Below are 21,017 nucleotides of genomic sequence, written 5' to 3'. Positions count from 1 at the left end.
GGTCATGATATCAATATTTTTTAAAAATCTCCCTTTTAAAATCTTTGATCTTAAAGATAAGAAAAAAGCAGTTTAAACATGGAAATTGACACTGAAATGAAAACTAAATTATCTATATTAATTATATGGTTCCTATATGGATGTGGTTCACAGAACAAACCAAGTCAAGACCTCTCAGGAATATGTCCATTGTCAAGGTTATAGATGTTCATGAACCACAATTATGAGTAATGGATGGACTTTGAAACTACAGCACCATTGCAGTCAGTTAAGCCTAACACTGTACTAAAACGATTTAGGGAAGCGTATCTCTAGCCGTTTAGAAGAAGAAGGGTTTCTGACCATTGTATGATCTGTTGCAATTGTAGGAGTGACCTGGTAAAATAAAAGTTTTTCTTAAGTTATATCAACGTTCAGTTTCATTGGCAAGAATGTCAGAAAATAAATGCCCATGTAGGTGCCTAATTGAGACTGATTCAGTAGAGAGGAGAAGGACCAATTAAAACCTGCTTTGTTTTCAGGTGTCTGCTTTGCATTCAGATAGAGCATACCCCCAAACCACCCAACTCCCACACAGTGGGGAAGCTAGAAAGGAGTTTTCTGAGGACAGTATGAAGGGGGAGTAAATCGTTCAAGTCAGATTGCTTGAGTTAAATCCCTTTTGGACCACTACAGTTTTATGACCTGGGCAAGTAACTGCCTTGGTGCTTTGATTTCCTTCTCTGTAAGATGGAGTAAAACAATAGGGTTCTGGTGAATGTTCAATAGGAAATTTTTGTTAAGTGCCTGGCCCATAATATATAGTCAATAAATATTAGCAGTCATTATTATCAAGTTTGGATCCTAAGTGAACCAAAGCCCTCAGTTTAGCAAGGGTGTCCAGTTCTAGAAGATCAAAGTTCCATTCAAAATTGTGTCTTTGGTTAATACCTAAAACCTTTGGTTAATACCTAAAGTGTTTGGTTAATACCTAAAACCTTTAGACAAAACAATACCCTTTATTTTGACTTCCTCTTAGGAAGCTAGTAGCAAAATGGTCATCCATTAGAGCATCAAGAAGAGAAGAAATTTCCAGAAATCTAAACCTGTAAATCAGAGATCTCCTCATCCATCTACATAGCCACTTATCCATACATGGAAAATAAACTTAAACTGTCGATAGGGTAGAAGTGAACAGCTAAATGGCTAACTTTATAGACAAGTTGATTATGAAACTAATTTTAATAAATGGAACTCCATTCCCCCACTGGCTTTTATTTTCTAACTTTAAAAGATCAGAGACTTTTCAGAAAGACTGCTTTCCCACAGTTTCAAAAAAGCAGCCTGGAAAAAGGAATAAATTAATTCAGAAAAGATTCCTGTCTTCCGTACACCCACCCCTCTGCTCAACAAAAAAGCTATGGGCACTAAAATTCATTAACAATTCTATGAACATAAATGTGAAATATTCATTTTCATTAAGTAGTCTACTGAATATGGCAAAATCAAATTTATCTAAGGAGATATCCAATGCTGCTAATTTCCTTGACAATGGAAATGCAAGGGAAGCCATGAATCATTCATGAAGTTCAATTTACTTCTGTTATTTTTGGTGTTTAGTATCCATGAATAGAAAGTGTGCAGCATGTTGTAGATGCTATTTTTAAGTTATTGCAGATCAGAATTAATGATGTGGAAGGCAGTAATAAAGTAAGAATGATTCAAAGGCTTTGCTTATAATTGTCCTACATTTCATATTTTTCTTATGAGTATGTTCATGTATTCATAACTTTTTAAAATGTTGTAATATCCTTTATAAATCAGGATCACTTTATAACCAATATCTCAGGCAAGCACATAAAGTAATTTACTGGTAATGTAACTAAATTGAACAAACTCCCAGAGTGCTAGATTTTAAGGCTGAAAGAGATCTTTAAGGTTATATAATTAACAGCCCTCTCAATGAGGAATGTTTTCTACATTAAAACTGGTAGGCGGCCATTTCCAATTAATTGAAGTGTCTCTGTTGGCGGGGAAGTCTTTCTTAAGGGGGGGGCTTTTTTCATGAATGGCCCTTTCTGCTCATTGGATAGTATTTTTTTTCAATTCTACATCTACCTTCCCGCTACTTCTGCCACCTGTCTGCTCGGTTGCTGCTGTATCACCAGCACTTACTTATTTGCACACAGAGTGGCTTGTGGTCACCACTTAAAAAATGCTATTTGAATTGAATGGGTTCAAATCTAGCACTCTGGGTGTTATGCTTAATTTTATGTGTCGACTTGACTGGGCCACACAGCGCCCAGATATTTGGTCAAACGTTACTCTGTGTATTCCTATGAGGGTGTTTTTGGATGAGCTTAGCATTTAAATGGCTACACTGAGTAGACTGCTCTCTCTAATGTGGGTGTGCCTCATCCAATCACTTGAAGGCCTGAATTAGAACAAAATGACTGGCCCTCTACAGAGTAAGAGAGATTTCCTCCGGCCTACCTTTGCACTGGGACAATCAGTCTTTTCCTGCTTTCAGACTCAATTGAAGTATCGGCTCCTCCTGGGTCTCAAGGCTGCTAGCCTTCAGACTGGAACTATACCATCAGCTCTCTAGTCTGCTGGCTCACCCTGCAGGTTTTGGGACTTATCAGCTTCCATCACTGCATGAGCCAATTCCTTATAATAAATCTCGTTCTCTCTATCTGTATACATCCCATTGGTTCTGTTTCTCTGCAGAATCCTGATTAATACCCTGGGAAACACCAAACATAAGATTTCTCCTCTATGATAGCATTTAAACATTCAGAAATGGATATTATGCCTCCCTAAAATTTTCCTCCCAAATATCTTGGTGTCCTCCTCTGAAGGAAATTATCTTAATACGGCATTAAGAACTGGGCACAATTCTCCACGTGTGACTTTACAAGAGCAGGCTTTTGTAGAACTGCTCCTGCCTCATGTCTGGACACTATACTTAATGTTATTTCCAGGTGTTAATGTAACACATTATATAATGAAAACTTAGCCTTTCAACTCTGTAAACCTCACGTTTTCTCAGGGGATTTTCCACAGTTAAGTTAGGTCATTTTATTAGACACGTTTTTCTTATCACTTGCTATTTTTGTGGACAAGGAAAAAAATTATTTTGGAAATAAACATGACTATGGCTTGACATTCTGTGTAGATGTTGCTACTACCAAGACATTGAAATCAATACAATGACAATATTCTGAGACTAAGAGATGGATTGAATAGATGCTTCATTAAACTGAATACATTAAGACAATGCCCAAGTTAAAAGTTTCCAAGCCATTTTTTAAAATAACAAACAAGTATAAAAATAACCAGGTATCACTAAATGTTACCTTTGTTTGATAAATTGGTTGTGGCTCAGGTGGGAGGGATGTAGACAGTTCATGACTGAAGTGAAGCAAAAAGACCATAGTGGTTTATCACATTTACCAGCCTTTGAAAATTCCTAAAATAATTAAAATGTTAGGTTTTCCCCTATCTGGCTCTTGGTTGAACATTTACAATCTTAAATTTTTGAGATGGTCTTAAAGCATGAATATAAAATTGTATAAATGAAAGAATATTTTACTGCAAGTCAAAAAATACCTTCCTTAAATCTTATCTGAAAAAAATTAAGACTAGACTTATCTTTCAAAATTCAAAAGACTCAAAAAGTTTGGAGCCAAGAAATTTAGCATACACTCACTTCACAGATATTTAATGTCAGGTACTAGGCTGGGTTTTAATTATTGTGTTGTGAACAAAACAGTGATCCTTTCCTTCATGGAGTTTCTAATCCAGAGAGGGAAGAAACAATAAACACAGAAGCAAACAAACACTACTAAGTGCTATATGGGAAAGTAACAGAATTTTGAAAGAGAATACTGGGTGTTCACTAATTAAGGTTGGATTCTCAGGAAAGCCTTTTGTTGGAGGTGGCATCTTAAATGAGAACTGAAAGATGAGGAAAAGCCAAAAGAACCATCGTGGGGAAAAGCATTTTAACCAGAAGGAACAAGATGGTGAAGATAATGAGATAAAAGAAAGATTGGTCTGCAAGAAACAAAGAACTTATGGTGCTGGAATTCAGTGCAGTAAGCAAGGGAAAGATGGTTTCAGATGAGAATGTAGATATTGAGGAAGGGTCAGTCACTCAGAAGCTTGTAAGTCAAATTAGGAAGTGTGGAGAATTTTCCTGGTGCAATGAGAAGTCTTTGAGTATTTTAAAGCACAGAATAATATGATCCAATTGACATCTTGCAAAGACGACTCTGGCTACTGGGTAGAAAATAAGTTGGAGGGAGTCAAGGGTAAAAATAAGAGGACCAATAGCAAGACTGCTACAATGATTCAGGCAAGAAGTCATGGTGGTTTAGAGAAGATTAGTGGCAGTGGGCTGGAGAGAAGTGAAAGGCTTTGATAAATATCTGGCAAGTAGAATGGATGGTACTTGACAATAGATTGGATGGGAGGAGGGTGAGGGAGAGGAAGCTGTCAACAGTTAATCCTAGGATTCTGGCTGGATAGTGAGATTAAGGAAGCTGGAAAGGAAACTCACTTGTGAGGGAAAAATTGATAATAAGTTTTGAGAAAATTAAGTTTAAGATGCTTTTGAAACATCAAAGTAGATATGCCAAGAAAAGTGCGATGTACATCAATCTGGAGCTTAAAAGAGATCTGAGCTGGGCTATACATTTGGAGATCATTGGAATAAAGATGTTGTGTAAAGAGAGATCCTTTGTGACATTTCTGAGAACAGTGTCAGTGGACTTGGGAGATGGGTAGGCAGGGTCCAGATTACAGTGGGTTGAGGGGAAGTTGAGGCCACAGACAACAGATATATACCATTATTTCAAGTAGTTTTGAGAAAAAGGAAGTAGAGAGATTAGGAAAAGCTGAAGGGGAGGTGGGAGGGTAGAGTAGAGGTGTTTTGTGACGAGAGGAGTTTTCAGCTTGTTTTTAGGCTGTGAAAAAAGAGGTAGCAGAGAGGGTGAGACTGAGGATCTGAAAGATCAGGGCTGGAGGTGTGTGTGAATTTGAGAAAATCAATTACCAGAGGAGGAAGAAAGAGGTCAGAGTCAGCTTATAAAAGGGAGAGGAGCATCCCTTCCTCTTAAATACAGGGGGCTAACTTAGAATGGTGAGGATATAAGGGCATTTAGAAGAAGATGGGTGAGACTGCTGAGAGATTTCAGAACCGAAATGGATTCTATTTTTTTGGGGGGGTGGGGGAGGTACTGAGAGGTGGCATTATCTGCTGACAGTGAGGGTAAGATTAGGGTTGAGATTTTCTTCAATAGTTGCTGCAGAAAATATATAGGAAGAGGCATTAGACTCCTTCATGATTGTTGTCCCAAAGCCTTTCTATATTTCCATGAGGCTTGTGGCTATCAAACCTTTATGTGATAGCTTTATTGATTTCAAATTCCAAATCCTCTTAATACTAAATTCCTTGATTGATTTTTTTCCATGTGCCATTAACTCATTTTATAGCATCCCAGGGCTATGAAGCTATTAATGTGCTCCAAGTTCAAGGAAATTTTCAATTTAACAAGGCTTTATGGCCTTCCTCATTTTACTAGAGTAGATGACGTTAAAGAAAGGCAAAACATCTTTAATTTGTCTCAAAGGACCTGACCAAGAAAAACATTTCCCCATCCTTGGGATTGTAATGGAAGAGAATACAAACTAGTAAAATTTGTAAGGTAGGTAAAGTTTCTACTGTATTGGTTACAAAAGTATGATTGAGTCAATCTTATATTGGTGAAATGTCTACTTTATCATTCCTTTTCCCCAACTGACACTAGAACCACTCATTTGTAATCACTTTAAAGCTCAGTTATGGTCTTCATAAAATGACAGTTCAGGGAGATCTGTTTCAGCAAATAATGTAACACATGTTTTTTCTTGAAGAGTTAAAAAATAGATGGATAACAGATTCAGTATTTATTAACACTTAGCAGCATATTGATTATGTACTTAGGCAGGAATAAGCAAAGCTCATTTGGACTCCATATAATTGCCATATGTTACTTTGTCATTTGAAGTTATTACCCTTAAGATTTAAGATCTCTTTACATTGGTTTATCTATTGTTAAGAAGGGATACATCTTAAGGAAAGTATTAGAACTAAGCAATGTTGTTATTTGAGGCTTAAATTTTTTTTTTTTTTTTTTTTTGGTAACGTCAATGGAATCAGGACTATTTGGTTTCCTGCATCCACAGACTACCTTTTATCCACAGTTGCAATCATTTGACCCTTCCCCTAAGAGCTAAATTCTGCTTCAGCTTCTGGGATCGACTCTAACCTTTATCGGGGATAATTTTAGGAAATATAGACCAGTCTTTGGTTGATTCAGCATCCTCAATCTAGCTGGGAGTGGTTCTGATTGGTGCTATACTTCTAATCATTGACCTTCTGCTTCCTTGCTCAGCAGTTGATTACAGGATTCTATTATAGAGAATATATTACCTGGGCTTGAATCCTCACTTTACCAGTATCCTTGCCTTGTTGCCCTGGGTAAGTTATTTTACTTCTCTGAGACTCAGATACATTATCTCTTAAATGCTGTTAGAAAGACTTCTGTTACGGAGGTGTTTTATTAATGCCTAGCTTTTGTCTGGCAAATAGAAGGCAGTTCCCTGTTTTTTCCCTTTCCTCCAAGTTCCTGTCTTCATACACTCTTCATTACACAAATTCTTGCAGGCCTGAGTTTCCGCTTTGCTTTAGGTAAACATCTTTAGGGACTAGAGTTCTGTGATCTACTGTTGGATCTCTTTATGATGGTCACTGTCTGCCTACAGTCCTATATATTAACTGATCTTAGGGTCCCAGTTACCATGCCTCAACCATCTGCCCAGATAACTGATTGCATCTTACTGAATTGCCTCAATGATTGTCATATGCCTGGGTCACTACTTGTTGCCTGACACCATATCTTATGATGACTTTGGACTCTCTGATTGTTTTGGCACCCCTCATCCCTGCTCTGCAAAAGTTATGTTTAATTCTGCCTCATTTATAGTTTTGGTCATTGTACGATGTGATAAATGGACCTAAAAGTCATCTATTTTCTAATATGAGTAAAGAAAATTGCCTTCTTAAAGAAAAAGGTAAGCCTATAATAATAGAAAGACTCAATATGCATTATAAAATAAAATATGCATTTTGGGAGAAAATGTTGATAATTTTAGCACTTGTAATTTATGCACAGAGTCAATTCAAGTACTCATCAAAATTCATTCTTCAAGTGAATGATGTAAACATAAGATCTTGGAATTTTGACAGACCGTCATATCCTTCCGGCATAAGCAAAGGTAAAAAATCACAATCAATGGAAGAGAGGTCAAGGGTAAAAGATAACTTATATGAATGAGCATCCTTCTCTTTCCATGTCAGTTTCAAAAGCTAATGATTTACTTGCTTAGATAAAGTTCTGTCTTATTTATAAAACATTATTAACCAGTAATAAGTGACTGGGTTTATATTTCATTCCTATAGTTTGAATTTGGTTGTCATTGGCGTTTAAACCAAAAGTCACCATTAATACTTTCATATATTAATAACTTTCAGCCAACCTATTTATATAATACATTTTAAAATTAGAATATTAATTAAAGAATAGCTCATGAATGTTATTCATTCCAGGTTCTAGTGGTACTAGACTAATGTCTAGGTCTGAATCTATATATCTACATAAGCATCTTTATCTATTTCTATGTCTGTATTCACTAAAACTAGAAAATGAATATAATTACTTAATAATCAGACAATGGGGAATACATTTATTGTTTAATAATATTAGAGGATCACCTGGAATTTTCCCATTTTTCTTTACCATTTTGATGTTTAGATCTGGAAAGCATTTTAAATGATCTAAGTAAGTATCTGTCTATTCTCACATTACATTAAGTGGCATTGCAATGCTCTTAATTACCTATTGCACTTTCTGTGCCCCTGAAAACCAGGAAATAGCCTTGGCCTGGTATTCACAATAAATGGGATCAAATGTCTGCATATTGATGGTTGAGAAACAATGAAACCAAGATAATCAATCAGATTAAAACTTAGTGACTAAAATATTCTAATTGTTAAGAAAGCAATCAATGAAAAAACAGCTCAAGAGGACAAAGCTAAACCACAAGCCTCGTGAATACCATTTATCATCTTGTTCTTCCCATGAAGAAAGACAATTGCACACAAGACTCTACCATAGTGTTTTTCTAAAAGACAACAATTTACAGTCCTTCAGGCGGACAGACTATAGAGCCAAAAACAATCTCACAAAGTCTTTTCACATTGAAATATTTTTGCTCTCTTATTAACGCAGCTTGGGTATTGGAAGGTCTCAGGAGAAATTCGATTCTGAGAAGGAGAAAGCATGAGTTTATAAATTGTCCAGGTAAAATAAGTGGACTTTCCTTAATGGTTCAAAAAGATAATTGCATTGAAATGAACCTTAAGCCTCCAATACAGAGGAAAATGTTGCTGTGAACCCTTTGAAAAGTTGGCAGGGTAGTGTAGCTAAAAATATCCCGGTATCAATTACTCAGTACAAGGTGGAATTTAATTGGGTCAAGCAAACATCCCTCTTTTTTGTTCCCCTGTCCAAGTAACTCACAACTTTCAATCTCCAGGGTGCAGTTTTGTTCATCCAGAGGGTATCTTCGTAGATCCATCATACACGCAGCTGTGGTTGTGATTCTGTCAGGGTGAGAGAGAGAAAAGACATCATAATGACGATGACTTTCATTTCCAGGCTTCCCAGCCCTGAATCATGCCTACCAGTTGGCATCAAAATTTTGTGATTAAAAATTTTGAAAGCAGGCAGATTGAATTTGAGTCTTTCTTTGCTGCTCACTAGCGGTGTGAGGTTGAGCTAGTTAATTTATCTCCAGGAGTCTCAGTGCCCTTATCAATCAAAACACCAACTGCATAGAATGGCTGTGAGGATTAAAAGAGATAATACATGCGAAGCCCTGAGCCCAACGCTTCATACTTAGTAAGTGTCCCACAAATGATGGCTATTATTATAGCTATTATTATCCCAGGCCCTTCCTTTATTTACTAGCCTCCTAGCAATGTCTTTGCTGGGATCTGCAGCAAGTCTGGCTTTATGAGGAGGAGAACATATATGTTGTGTGTCAAAGCCCACCTTCCTCTCCTGCTACAACCTAATGATAAAACAACAAAAGCAACAGCAACAACAAAATTCGTCCTTCATGGCTTTTGATGCCTCACACTCCCCACTATTAGGGAGATTTGTCAGATTCACCTCTGAGACCCTGGTCTACCTATATTCAGTAGATAGCATATAACCAGTAAAGAAACATTATCCTAGGATCAGTGTTTACACCATATTTACCAACTCCAGTTTAGCTTATGTATCTATGCAAACCCAAGGATCCTGACTCTAGATATCCTACCTGGGTTTCCACTATCCCTCCGTTTTCTCGTGCCTGGGCTGGTTTTCTGGACTGTGGTGTCTGAGAGTAACTTAAATTCATATGGCTCGTCCACTCATACAAACATTTGATATCACGCTGGAATTGACAAAATACTTTTCTTACAAAAACTATTTACACGGTCCCTTTTCACAAAGTAATGTATAATCACAATTTAAAAAATTCAAAATTCAAATTTAATAATAAGCTTCCTTTCTACCTTAAGCCCCAGGAGCTACAACATTGGAAAATTTCCATACATACTCTGAATGCAAATAGAAACCCAGCTATATCTCCTTATGGGGAAACTTCTTAAGAAGACTACCGCATACCCTGTTCTGAACCTAGCTTGTTTTCATTGACAGTGCATCTTGGATTTGGTTCTATATTAGTAAATAATAAGCTATTTGTAAAAAAATTTACTACAGTGTATTGAGTTGTATGGAAATGCCATAATTTATTTGCGTAATCACCCTGTAGGGGGCATTTATGTTGTTTCATATCTTTTACTTTTACAAATAAAGATGCTGTGAATATACTGGTACACTCTACTATATCTGACTATGTTGACTGGCTATTTCTAGAAAAGGAATTGTTGAAAGAAAAAAGGTATATGCATTTAAAATTTTGCCACATTGCTGTTCATAGAGATTGAGCCAGTTTACGCCCTCATCAACAGTGTATGTAAATTTGACAAAGTTCTTTTCATACCTTTGTTTTTTGAGGCTGTCAAGGCAAGTTATTGTTTTGGTCATTTGTGTTAACCTGACAGGCACCTTCTTCCTAAAAACATTACTAGGAATAACCCTAGACCTTCCCAATTTCTCTTTGGCTTTCTTTATGAAAGATAAAAGTGAAGATTCTCTTTGAAGCCTTTCTTAGACAGGATGTTGGTCAATTAATCAGATTGATTTGAGCATTAGGCAAGAGCAAAAGGAATTTTAAAATTTAATTAAAAATTTTTTTAAGTGTTTTACAAAAACTTTGAAGACTGGCTGTATTCCAGAATTTAGGACATAAAAGGATTTTACTAGATTACTTTTTGCTTCCTTCTCCCATAATCATATGACTTGATTAATTTTTTCATTTCACAATATGTCATGAATATCTTTTGTTGTCTGAAAATACAATTCCACCACATTCTTTTTATGGTCTGCAAAGTGTTTCAAACACACTCAATAAGACAACACAATAAATATTTTAAAATGCTTAAAAACATCATCTTTCTACTATATTCTTTGTTTAATAGCTGCTTATGAATAAAAAATTGTGAAGATGTGAATATTCTCTAGGAATTACTGAAGTGTGGCTATCCTTATGATCTTATGAAGTAGCCCATTCTTTTCAACCAGGGATAATTTTTACCAACAGGGGACATTTGACAATATCTGGAGACAGTTTTGATCGTCAGGCTGGGGGTGGAGGGTGGAGGTTGGATGCTGGGCATCTAGTGGGTGGAGGCCAGGGGTGCTGCTACACATCCTACAGTGCCCGGGACAGCGCCCAACAATTAAGAACTATCTGTTCCAAAAGGTCAGTAGTGCTATGCTTGAAAAACACTGCTAAAATCGTGCTTTCAAACATTTTTCCTCTGAGGAAAATTGTAATAAAATGAAATCTTATAGAGAACCTCAACATATAAAATACAAATGAAATAAGTGAAAGCCATATGTTGTTAATATAGATTTGCCATATAAGTTCAAATGTTGACATCCATTTTAATGAACACACACATTTGAAAGCAGGAATTATGATGAGAATTATGGTCTTAAATCTCCCTCAGCACCAATTATTTTTGTGTTATATTTTATTTGTATGGTATTGAGAAAATCCTAACAAACAGGGAAACACTTGCTTCTAAAATCTTACATGACCAGGCATGGGCTACCCTGAATTAGGGGGGAATATTACCCGTCTGCTTTGTAACTGCTGCTGTTATCAATGGCACCTTTGCAGATGGTTCAGATACATTAATAGGTGGTTGGTCTCTAGTAGGTACTCAGCAGTGGATTGAAAGGAAGCTTTACCTGGTGTTGCATGCTCCGCATAAGCTAACCTGGCAGCACAAGTTAATATTATGATGGTCTTGAATGCATTAAAATGTGGCATAGGCTCTAGGTCCATCTACCTCGTCAGAAAGAGAAAAACAAATACCGTATACTAACACATATATATGGAATCTAAGAAAAAAAAAAAAAGGTTCTGAAGAACCTAGGGGCAGGACAGGAATAAAGACACAGATGTAGAGAATGGACTTGAGGACACGGGGAGGGGGAAGGGTAAGCTGGGACGAAGTGAGAGAGTGGCATGGACATATATACACTACCAAATGTCAAATAGATAGCTAGTGGGAAGCAGCCACATAGCACAGGGAGATCAGCTTGGTGCTTTGTGACCACCTAGAGGGGTGGGATAGGGAGGGTGGGAGGAGACGCAAGAGGGAGGAGATATGGGGATATATGTATATGTATAGCTGATTCACTTTGTTATACAGCAGAAACTAACACACCATTGTAAAGCAATTATACTCCAATAAAGATGTTAAAAAAAAATGTGGCATAGGACACATTACAGTGTACATGCTTATAGTTTAAAAATAATTATAATATTTAAAAATAAAATTGAAGTAAGATATGTGCGGAACTGTTAAAGAGCTTTTGGGATACTTGATAACATCATTTGAGCTCCACTGGTCAGCTTTCCTCATTTAATTGACATCATTTTTAGACACATGTCATCTGGTTAGTTAACCACATCATATGAAAAGCAGGACATGCTGAATCACTGATTCACACAGTATAAGGCTCTGGAGTTTTTACAAAGCAATTTGAAAAGTCAACAAAACATTGTCTGTAAAATGAATAACGTGTCTCAGGTGTTTGGGTACTACAGTTGTGAGTGGTAAAAAAACAGCTTTTGGAAAGCATAACTGAATTGACTGTTGCTATCTATCATGATCAATCTATTCGGCAATCAATAAATATGAGAAATTTAATTGATATCACCTTGGGAAACTGCACATCATACCAGAAGCTTGCCCATGACCTGATGATTTTTCAACAATGATCGCCTGTGTGAGTTCACTTCTCCTGCCCCAAATCCCATTAAGATACCAAAGAGAGTTGAGTCATCACAACACAGAAAGAGAGGAAACTTGGAACTTGAGCTGCAGGAAGTGCCTGACTTTCTCTGTAGAGCACTGACCTTAGTAAAACAACTTCCTTCTTGGGATCTATCTTTTTCAAATTTTGAATTCTCAAGAGGATTTCATTGGCTCAACTTGGATTAGGTGCTAACACTCCCCAAATTATTTATTAAGGGTTGGAAGGAAAGCTACACACATACAAATATGGTCACCAGGGACCTGAAAGGGTCTCTTATCTAAGAAGAGAGGGATCATTGAGACTCACTCAGACAGGGACCCCTCTACAAGTAGGTACTTATAAATTCATGATGTGGCCCATAGAAATTTATGCAACAGAATGTCAGTCTCTGCTAATTTAAGAGTTTGGCATTTCTAGATTTTGTAATATGCATGAGTGAGTTGAGTATCCTGAGCTCTTTGTGAGAAAAATTACTCAGCAAGAATTCCCTGCATCAAGAAAAAGAGAGATGTCCCCGGGCAGAGTGCTGTCCAGCTCTTGTCTTCTGGGTGTGAAGCAACAGTGAACAGCTCGAAGAATGACTGCTCCCTGTGTTCCATTTGTTTGCCTTGCCTAATGCAATTGCTCAGCAGTGGTTAGTCACCTCTACAACTAATTAACACATCTTCATGGAAATGTTCTCACATCGTGGCTAAAGCAGCCTGATATTCAAAATCTTCTATGGAGTCAAAGGTGCCAAAGATCACAAAACTGGATAGGTTGAGGGCTTCGAGACTGAAGCATTTTTTTGAATTTTGTTTTTAACTGTTCACACTCAAGTCATTCATTCTCAGTGTGTGAAAATATGATTATTGGCTGATAGCAAGTGAAAGTATAATAGAGTAGAACCAGCGAAAGGCAAAAGTATTAACTGACTGTTTTTCTGAACTCAGACTTCCCAGAGGTACAGATTCATGACAGCATAACAGTCATGTCTTCTTTCAAAGACATTTAGAATGACTTACATTATCATCCAATTTATTGACATTTTGAAGGCTAGGTCAGAACACTGTAATAGGCTGTTAGTTAGAAACTATGGTCCCACGATACTTTGGAATGAACGGAAATCATGTTGCTGTAGTATTTATGTATTAAGGTGTATGCTGCATGGTCATTGACCCTGAGTCACTGTAATCACAACTCATGTGTATTTGATGTCTAAGGGTAGCATGACTCTCATTGCTGATAAGACACATCCAGGAAGTCCTGGCCCTTAAGTAGCTTAAAACCTAGCTACAAACACACACACACATACACACACATGCACGCACGCACACATATATACATATGGAGTGTGCACTTTTGCAAACAAGAATGGGGACTTAAATGAATGAATTATGTACGTATGGTTGAGATTTTCCTATAATCTTCAATCTTATAGGGATGAGCTCTAATTTTTAATGTGATCTCTGTAGAGCATAGCTGTACAATTTAATAGAATCTATATAAAAGGAATATGAGAAAGGAGAGAGGAAAAAAGCCTGAAAATGCTATATCCTAATCACACTCCTAAGATTGGTGAGATTGATAGTGAGTAGCAGTATAAGATTGACATCAGTATCACTTTGTAAAGTTTGTTTGAAGAATGTCCCATGGCTTCCTTTGGCCTCTAGGCTGTACCCTTAATCCATGTTAGAGTCATCACCCAAAGAAACCAATGAAAGATGAAGGATGGGTTAGCCTAAGTCATGACCAATGAGTACATAGATTTTTTTCCTTAGCTAACACTGAGTGGTGAAAAGAATATGTATTATCTTCATAGTTGGCACCAAATTTTATTTTAGGTAAGCTACTATGTTTAGGAAAATACCTTAGTATTGGAAGGTGAAATCTTGAGAGCATGAGACATGAATGATAAAGAAACAAAAGGAGATAAACTGCTGTGAGATTTAAGACGAATTAGGTGTGGGGAAGCAAAATGATGGAGTAGCAAAACATTTTGAAGAATGGTACCCAATTTTAAGATTTTTACATTGCTCTTATAATAAATTTTTCTTTATTTACCTAAACCACGTTCTCTCCCCAGCAGCCCCACTCCAGTAAATCCTTATGCAAATGTTTTATTTTTATTCTTGTAAAGTGGCTGAATTCCATATCTTGACAGCATTCATGGAACAGTAGTCTATAAATTAAACCAATTCAGCAAAACCTGAACTTCAAAGCCAGAGACGGCCAAATCATGAAGACCTTTGGGAAGCCTCAGCAACCCTGGGGAAGGTGCTGGACTCCCACAAATAATGGGTTGTGTGTTTAAGCTACTCTTACCTAGATCTTAAGGGGCAGAGTGATCTTAGCTAATATTATGTTAGAATCCTATATGACGGGTACAGTTCTAAGCACCATATTTACTGTATTGGTTACCTATTGCTCTTGTAACAAGTTACCACAAATTTAGTGACTTAAAGCAACACAAATTTATTCTCTTACTGTCCTGGAGGTCTGAAATTCTAAAATCAAGGTTTCAATAGGGCTGTGTTCCTTTTGGAGGCTCTATGGGAGAATCTATTTCCTCGCCTTTTCCAGCTTCTAGAGGCTGCTTTGCATTCCTCGGCTCATGCCCCCTTCCTCTATCTTTCTCCATCATTCCAATGTCTGCTTCTGTCCTCACGTCTCCTCACCCTCTGACCCTCCTGCCTTCCTTGTATAAGAAGCCTTGTGATTACACTGGGCCCACCCCAGATAATCCAAGATAATCTCATTTCAAAATCCTTACATTAATCCCATCTGCACAGTCCCTGTTGACACCTAAGGAAACATATTTACCGGTCCTGAGAATTAAGACATGGACATCTTTAGAGGGCCATTATTCCGACTACCATACATGCATTATTTAATTTATTATTTACAAAAGCTTTATTATGTTGATGCCATTTTTATGCCCATTTCAAAGATAAGGAAACTGACATCTGATGAGGCTAGAAAAAGTTTCCAAGTTTATATAGTCTGTAAATGAGGTTCAAATTCAGATATGCTAGACTCAGGAGCTAAGGTTTATTATCTTTCCAGTTATTATATTCAGGCCAGATAAATCTAAGCAGAGAACAACTGATTCAGTAAAATTTCTCCCACAAGCAGTAAAACAGATTAAACAACTAAGAATTGACCTTACCATAAGTTTTTGGTGTTCATTTAGTTATCAATAATTTAGGACATCCTTTATCAACTCAATAATGAATATAAACATGATAGAGGACTTATTAGGAATCAGGTAATACTATAAGCATGGAGGTTACAACAGTTAAAAATATCCAACTGCACCTTCCTGATGTCATAATTTTTGTTTTGTTTTGTTGTTTGTTTTTTAGTACTGTCAGGCAGCAGAAGATAGAAGATAGAGCCATTGTCTACTGGTTTAAAGAAATAAGCAGGGAGGATATGCTTATCTCTCATTTGGGACTATTAGCTTTGCCATTTTTCTAGAAATACAAATATCTCACATTAGAGAAATATTTACATTATCAAGAAAACATGACAATCACTCAGGAGGGAGAGAGTTCAATCTTACACTTATTTGATTGGTGTGTCTGGTTGGTTTTTGGATGCATTAACTTAAGTTTGTTGTATTCCATGAACAGAGGTATTCTGCAGGTGGATACAGGGTAGAACAGGCAAGAAGAGGGTTATTATATACACATACAAGTTCAATGCTTGGTACATGATAGTCTCTCAATTAACTATAGCTATTATTATTTTTAAACTATATGCTCCTAAATACATACACACATGTAAGGTTACTAATACAAGTGCATTGTAAGATTAATGCAGGGTCATAGTAAAACACCTGAAAAATACAGAAAATTATAGATAGAATAAAAATGATCCATAATCTCATCACCACAATCTGATTATTAACTTCCTTTCTTCTAAGTATATTGTTTAATAAAGTTGAAATTACATTGTATTTAACCATTTCATTTGCTGCTTTTTGCTTGAACATTCCTCTGTTGGGTGACATCAGAAGGTACTCTTTGGCGATGCTTTAAAAAAAAATCTACACTGAATAAATAACATTCTTGTTGCTCCTCTTATATTTTTATTTTTTGATTCTACTTTCTTTTCTCCCTCTGTTTTGTACTCTTTGTGCTGAATGTTAATGACACTCAGTGCAATCCCAAGCCGTCATTTTCAGGTAATTAGCTACATACCAAATGTTGTGTAAATGGGCTCATTTTTATTCATTTCTGTTGGAGGAGAGTGATTCATGAACCACTTTGTGAATATGAAAAGCTGTTCATAAATCAAAGCAGCCTGGGGCAGGGGAACAACAACCACAAAAAAGTACTCACAGGGCAATAGTAATTAATAGACCCTTGTCAAAGACCCAGTGCTAATCTCAGTTATGTTTATGTCTCGCTGAGTTCAAAATAGACTATTTTCCCCAAATTATATCACTATATTCATATATCTGTGGAGTATAAGAACATGTGTTAAATTTCTACCATGCTTAATGTTTCCTAGGAATAGTTAGCTGAGATATGTGTTAGATGGCAGAAAAACCAAGACTACCCCTTCTAAATCAGAACATCTTTATTATCATTATCTTGATCATCAGCAATTTCTGTAGTAGACAAACTGTGAGGAATTAAAATAATAATAAGCCCGTAAACAAGCGAAATGGACTTAGAAATGATAGTAAAACTCAAATTCAAAGAAAATGTTTACTTCTGATGGAATGCCGTGACTTGGTAAGTGCAGGATAGTTAAATAAGAACTCATAATTAGGAGACAAAGCAAAGATATGGATCTTCTTTCACAGCTATTCATTTTTTTTTTGGCTTAGTTGCAGAACTGCTCTGTTACATTGCCACATGGTGAGTTCTCTCAGAATAAAGAGGTGACACATTTACTGAGGGGTAATCAGAGTAATCTTGAAATGGTGTTCCTGAAGGAGTGAAATAAGATTCTAGAGTGATAGAGCATTAAAATACTGCATTGTCTTAGAACAATGGCTTTATGTAGGGAAACAAAACAAAGCAAAAAAAAACCCCCAAACAAATACAAGTAAGGCAGTAGTATAAATTGTGCAAAATTTCCAGCTCCCCATGAGAATAAGAGCGGGGCTTGGGACATCATCCTTTTTCTTTTTAAACAAGTAACACATTAAAAAATATTCTGAAATTAGTGGGGAAATATTACTTCTAATATGACTACTAACAGCATTGTGGTATATTTATTTTCACCCCCCCCCTTCCCCAATGGCTGTGGGACTTTTTGTATGCTTGTAGCCATGTTTAGGGTTCTCTCTTCTTGCCTTTGAATCTTAATATATAATAATCAGGATTGCAAATCTTTCAGTGGGAAACAATATACTTTGTACTGGACATTTAAGTGGTTTTCAATTTTATTAGTTTAAATGAAAGCAAATAAACACTTACATGAATATATGGATTTTTCATGTTTTGGATTATTTCTTTTTTTATAACATCTTTATTGGAGTATGATTGCTTTACAATGCTGTGTTAGCTTCTGCTGTATAACAAAGTGGATCAGCTATATGCATACATATATCCCCATATCCCCTCCCTCTTGCATCTCCTTCCCACCCTCCCTATCCCACCCCTTTAGGTGGTCACACAGCCCGGAGCTGATCTCCCTGTGCTATGCGGCTGCTCCCCACTAGCTATGTATTTTACATTTGGTAGTGTATATATGTCAGTGCTACCCTCTCACTTCATCCCAGCTTACCCCTCCTCCTCCCTGTGTCCTCAAGTCCATTCTCCATGTCTGCGTCTTTATTCCTGCCCTGCCCTTAGGTTTTCAGAACCATTTTTTTTTTGTTTTTTAGATTCCATATATACATGTTAGCATACGGTATTTGTTTTTCTCTTTCTGACTTACTTCACTCTGTATGACAGACTCTAGGTCCATCCAACGCACTACAAATAACTCAATTTCTTCTCTTTTTATTGCTGAGTAATATTCCATTGTATATATGTGCCACATCTTCTTTATCTATTCATCTGTCGATCGACACTTAGGTTGCTTCCATGTCCTGGCTATTGTAAATAGTGCTGCAATGAACATTGTGGTACATGACTCTTTTTGAATTATGGTTTTCTCAGGGTATATGCCCAGTAGTGGGATTGCTGGGTCATATGGTAGTTCTATTTTTAGTTTTTTAAGGAACCTCCATACTGTTCTCCATAGTGACAGTATCAATTTACATTCCCACCAACAGTGTAGGAGGGTTCCCTTTTCTCCACACCCTCTCCAGCATTTACTGTTTGTAGACTTTTTGATGATGGCCATTCTGACTGGTGTGAGGTGATACCTAATTGTAGTTTTGATTTGCATTTCTCTAATGATTAGTGATGTTGAGCATCCTTTCCTGTGTTTGTTGGGAATCTGTATATCTTCTTTGGAGAAATGTCTATTTAGGTCTTCTGCCCATTTTTGGATTGGGTTGTTTGTTTTTTTGATATTGAACTGCATGAGTTGCTTGTATATTTTGGAGATTAATCCTTTGTCAGTTGTTTCATTTGCAAATATTTTCTCCTGCTCTGAGGATTGTCTTTTTGTCTTGTGTATGGTTTCTTTCACTGTGCAAAAGCTTTTATGTTTCATTAAGTCCATTTTTGTTTATTTTTGTTTTTATTTCCATTTCTCTAGGAGGTGGGTCAGAAGGATCTTGCTGTGATTTATGTCATAGAGTGTTCTGCCTATGTTTTCCTCTAGGAGTTTTATAGTATCTGGTCTTACATTTAGGTCTTTAATCCATTTTGAGTTTATTTTTGTGTATGGTGTTAGGGAGTGTTCTAATTTCATTCTTTTACATGTAGCTGTCCAGTTTTCCCAGCACCACTTATTGAAGAGTCTGTCTTTTCTCCACTGTATATTCTTGCCTCCTTTATCAAAGACAAGGTGACCATATGTGTGTGGGTTTATCTCTGGGCTTTCTATCCTGTTCCATTGATCTATATTTCTGTTTTTGTGCCGGTATCATACTGCCTTGATTACTGTTGCTTTGTAGTATAGACTGTAGTCAGGGAGCCTGATTCTTCCAGCTCTGTTTTTCTTTCTCAGGATTGCTTTGGCTATTTGGGGTCTTCTGTGTTTCCATACAAATTGTGAAATTTGGGGTCTTTTTTCTCCCATTTCTTCTGAGCCATGTGGCTGACAGGGTCTTGGTGCTCTGACCAGGTGTCAGGCATGAGCCTCTTAGGTGGGAGAGCCAAGTTCAGGACATTGGTCCAACAGAGACCTCCTGGCCTCTTGTAATATCAATCGGCAAGAGATCTCCCAGAGATCTCCCTCTCAATGCTAAGACCCAGCTCCACTCAACGACCAGCAAGCTCCAGTGCTGGACACCTCATGCTAAACAACTAGCAAGACAGGAACACAACCCCACCCATTAGCAGAGAGGCTGCCTAAAATCATAATAAGTTCACAGACACCCAAAAACACACCACCAGACATGGTCCCCACCAGAAAGACAAGATCCAGCCTCATCCATCAGAACACAGGCACCAGTCCCCTCCACCAGGAAGCCTACACAACCCACTGAACAAATCTTACCCACTGAGGGCAGACACAAAAACCACAGGAACTACGAATCTGCAACCAATGAAAAAGGACACCCCAAAAACAGTAAGTTAAGCAAAATGAGAAGACAGAGAAATACACAGCAGATGAAGGAGCAAGGTAAAAACCCACCAGACCAAACAACTGAAGAGGAAATAGGCAGTCTACTTGAAAAAGAATTCAGAGTAATGATAGTAAAGATGATCCAAAATCTTGGAAATAGAATGTAGAAAATACAAGAAATGTTTAACAAGGACCCAGAAGAACTAAAGAGCAAACAAACAGTGATGAACAACACAATAAATGAAATTAAAAATAGTCTAGAAGGAATCAACAGTAAAATAACTGTGGTAGAAGAACGGATAAGTGACCTGGAAGATAAAATAGTGTAAATAACTACCACAGAGCAGAATAAAGAAAAAAGAATGAAAAGAATTGAGGACAGTCTAAAAAAAGAATGAAAAGAATTGAGGAGAGTCTCAGAGACCTCTGGGACAACATTAAACGCACCAATATTCGAATTATAGGGGTCCCAGAAGAAGAAGAGAAAAAGAAAGGGACTGAGAAAATATTTGAAGAGATGATAGTTGAAAACTTCCCTGATATGGGAAAGGAAATAGTCAATCAAGTCCAGGAAGCACAGAGAGTCCCACAGAGGATAAATCCAAGGAGAAACACGCCAAGACACATATTAATCAAACTACAAAAAATTAAACACAAAGAAAAAATATTAAAAGCAGCAAGGGAAAAGCAACAAATAAAATACAATGGAGGGCTTCCCTGGTGGCGCAGTGGTTGAGAATCTGCCTGCCAATGCAGGGGACGCAGGTTCGAGCCCTGGTCTGGGAAGATCCCACATGCCATGGAGCAACTCGGCCCGTGAGCCACAATTACTGAGCCTGCGCGTCTGGAGCCTGTGCTCGG

The 21,017-nt window shown here is 37.1% G+C and overlaps 1 protein-coding gene across 3 annotated transcripts in view; it reads right to left on the bottom strand.

The window, feature by feature from the left end:
* The window catches only part of GABRB1 (gamma-aminobutyric acid type A receptor subunit beta1), a 395,118-nt gene that overhangs the window by 83,718 nt on the left and 290,383 nt on the right, over positions 1-21,017 (bottom strand). For all 3 annotated transcript variants that reach the window (XM_061191359.1, XM_061191360.1, XM_061191361.1), the window contains exon 5: positions 8,607-8,689. In XM_061191359.1, the coding sequence (XP_061047342.1) occupies positions 8,607-8,689 (83 nt within the window). The remainder of the gene's footprint in view (positions 1-8,606; positions 8,690-21,017) is intronic.

This window comes from Eubalaena glacialis, chromosome 5 (genome assembly GCF_028564815.1).
Source record: "Eubalaena glacialis isolate mEubGla1 chromosome 5, mEubGla1.1.hap2.+ XY, whole genome shotgun sequence".
In the NCBI taxonomy this organism is placed as follows: Eukaryota; Metazoa; Chordata; class Mammalia; order Artiodactyla; family Balaenidae; genus Eubalaena; species Eubalaena glacialis.
This window is presented reverse-complemented; position numbering and strand designations above follow the sequence as displayed.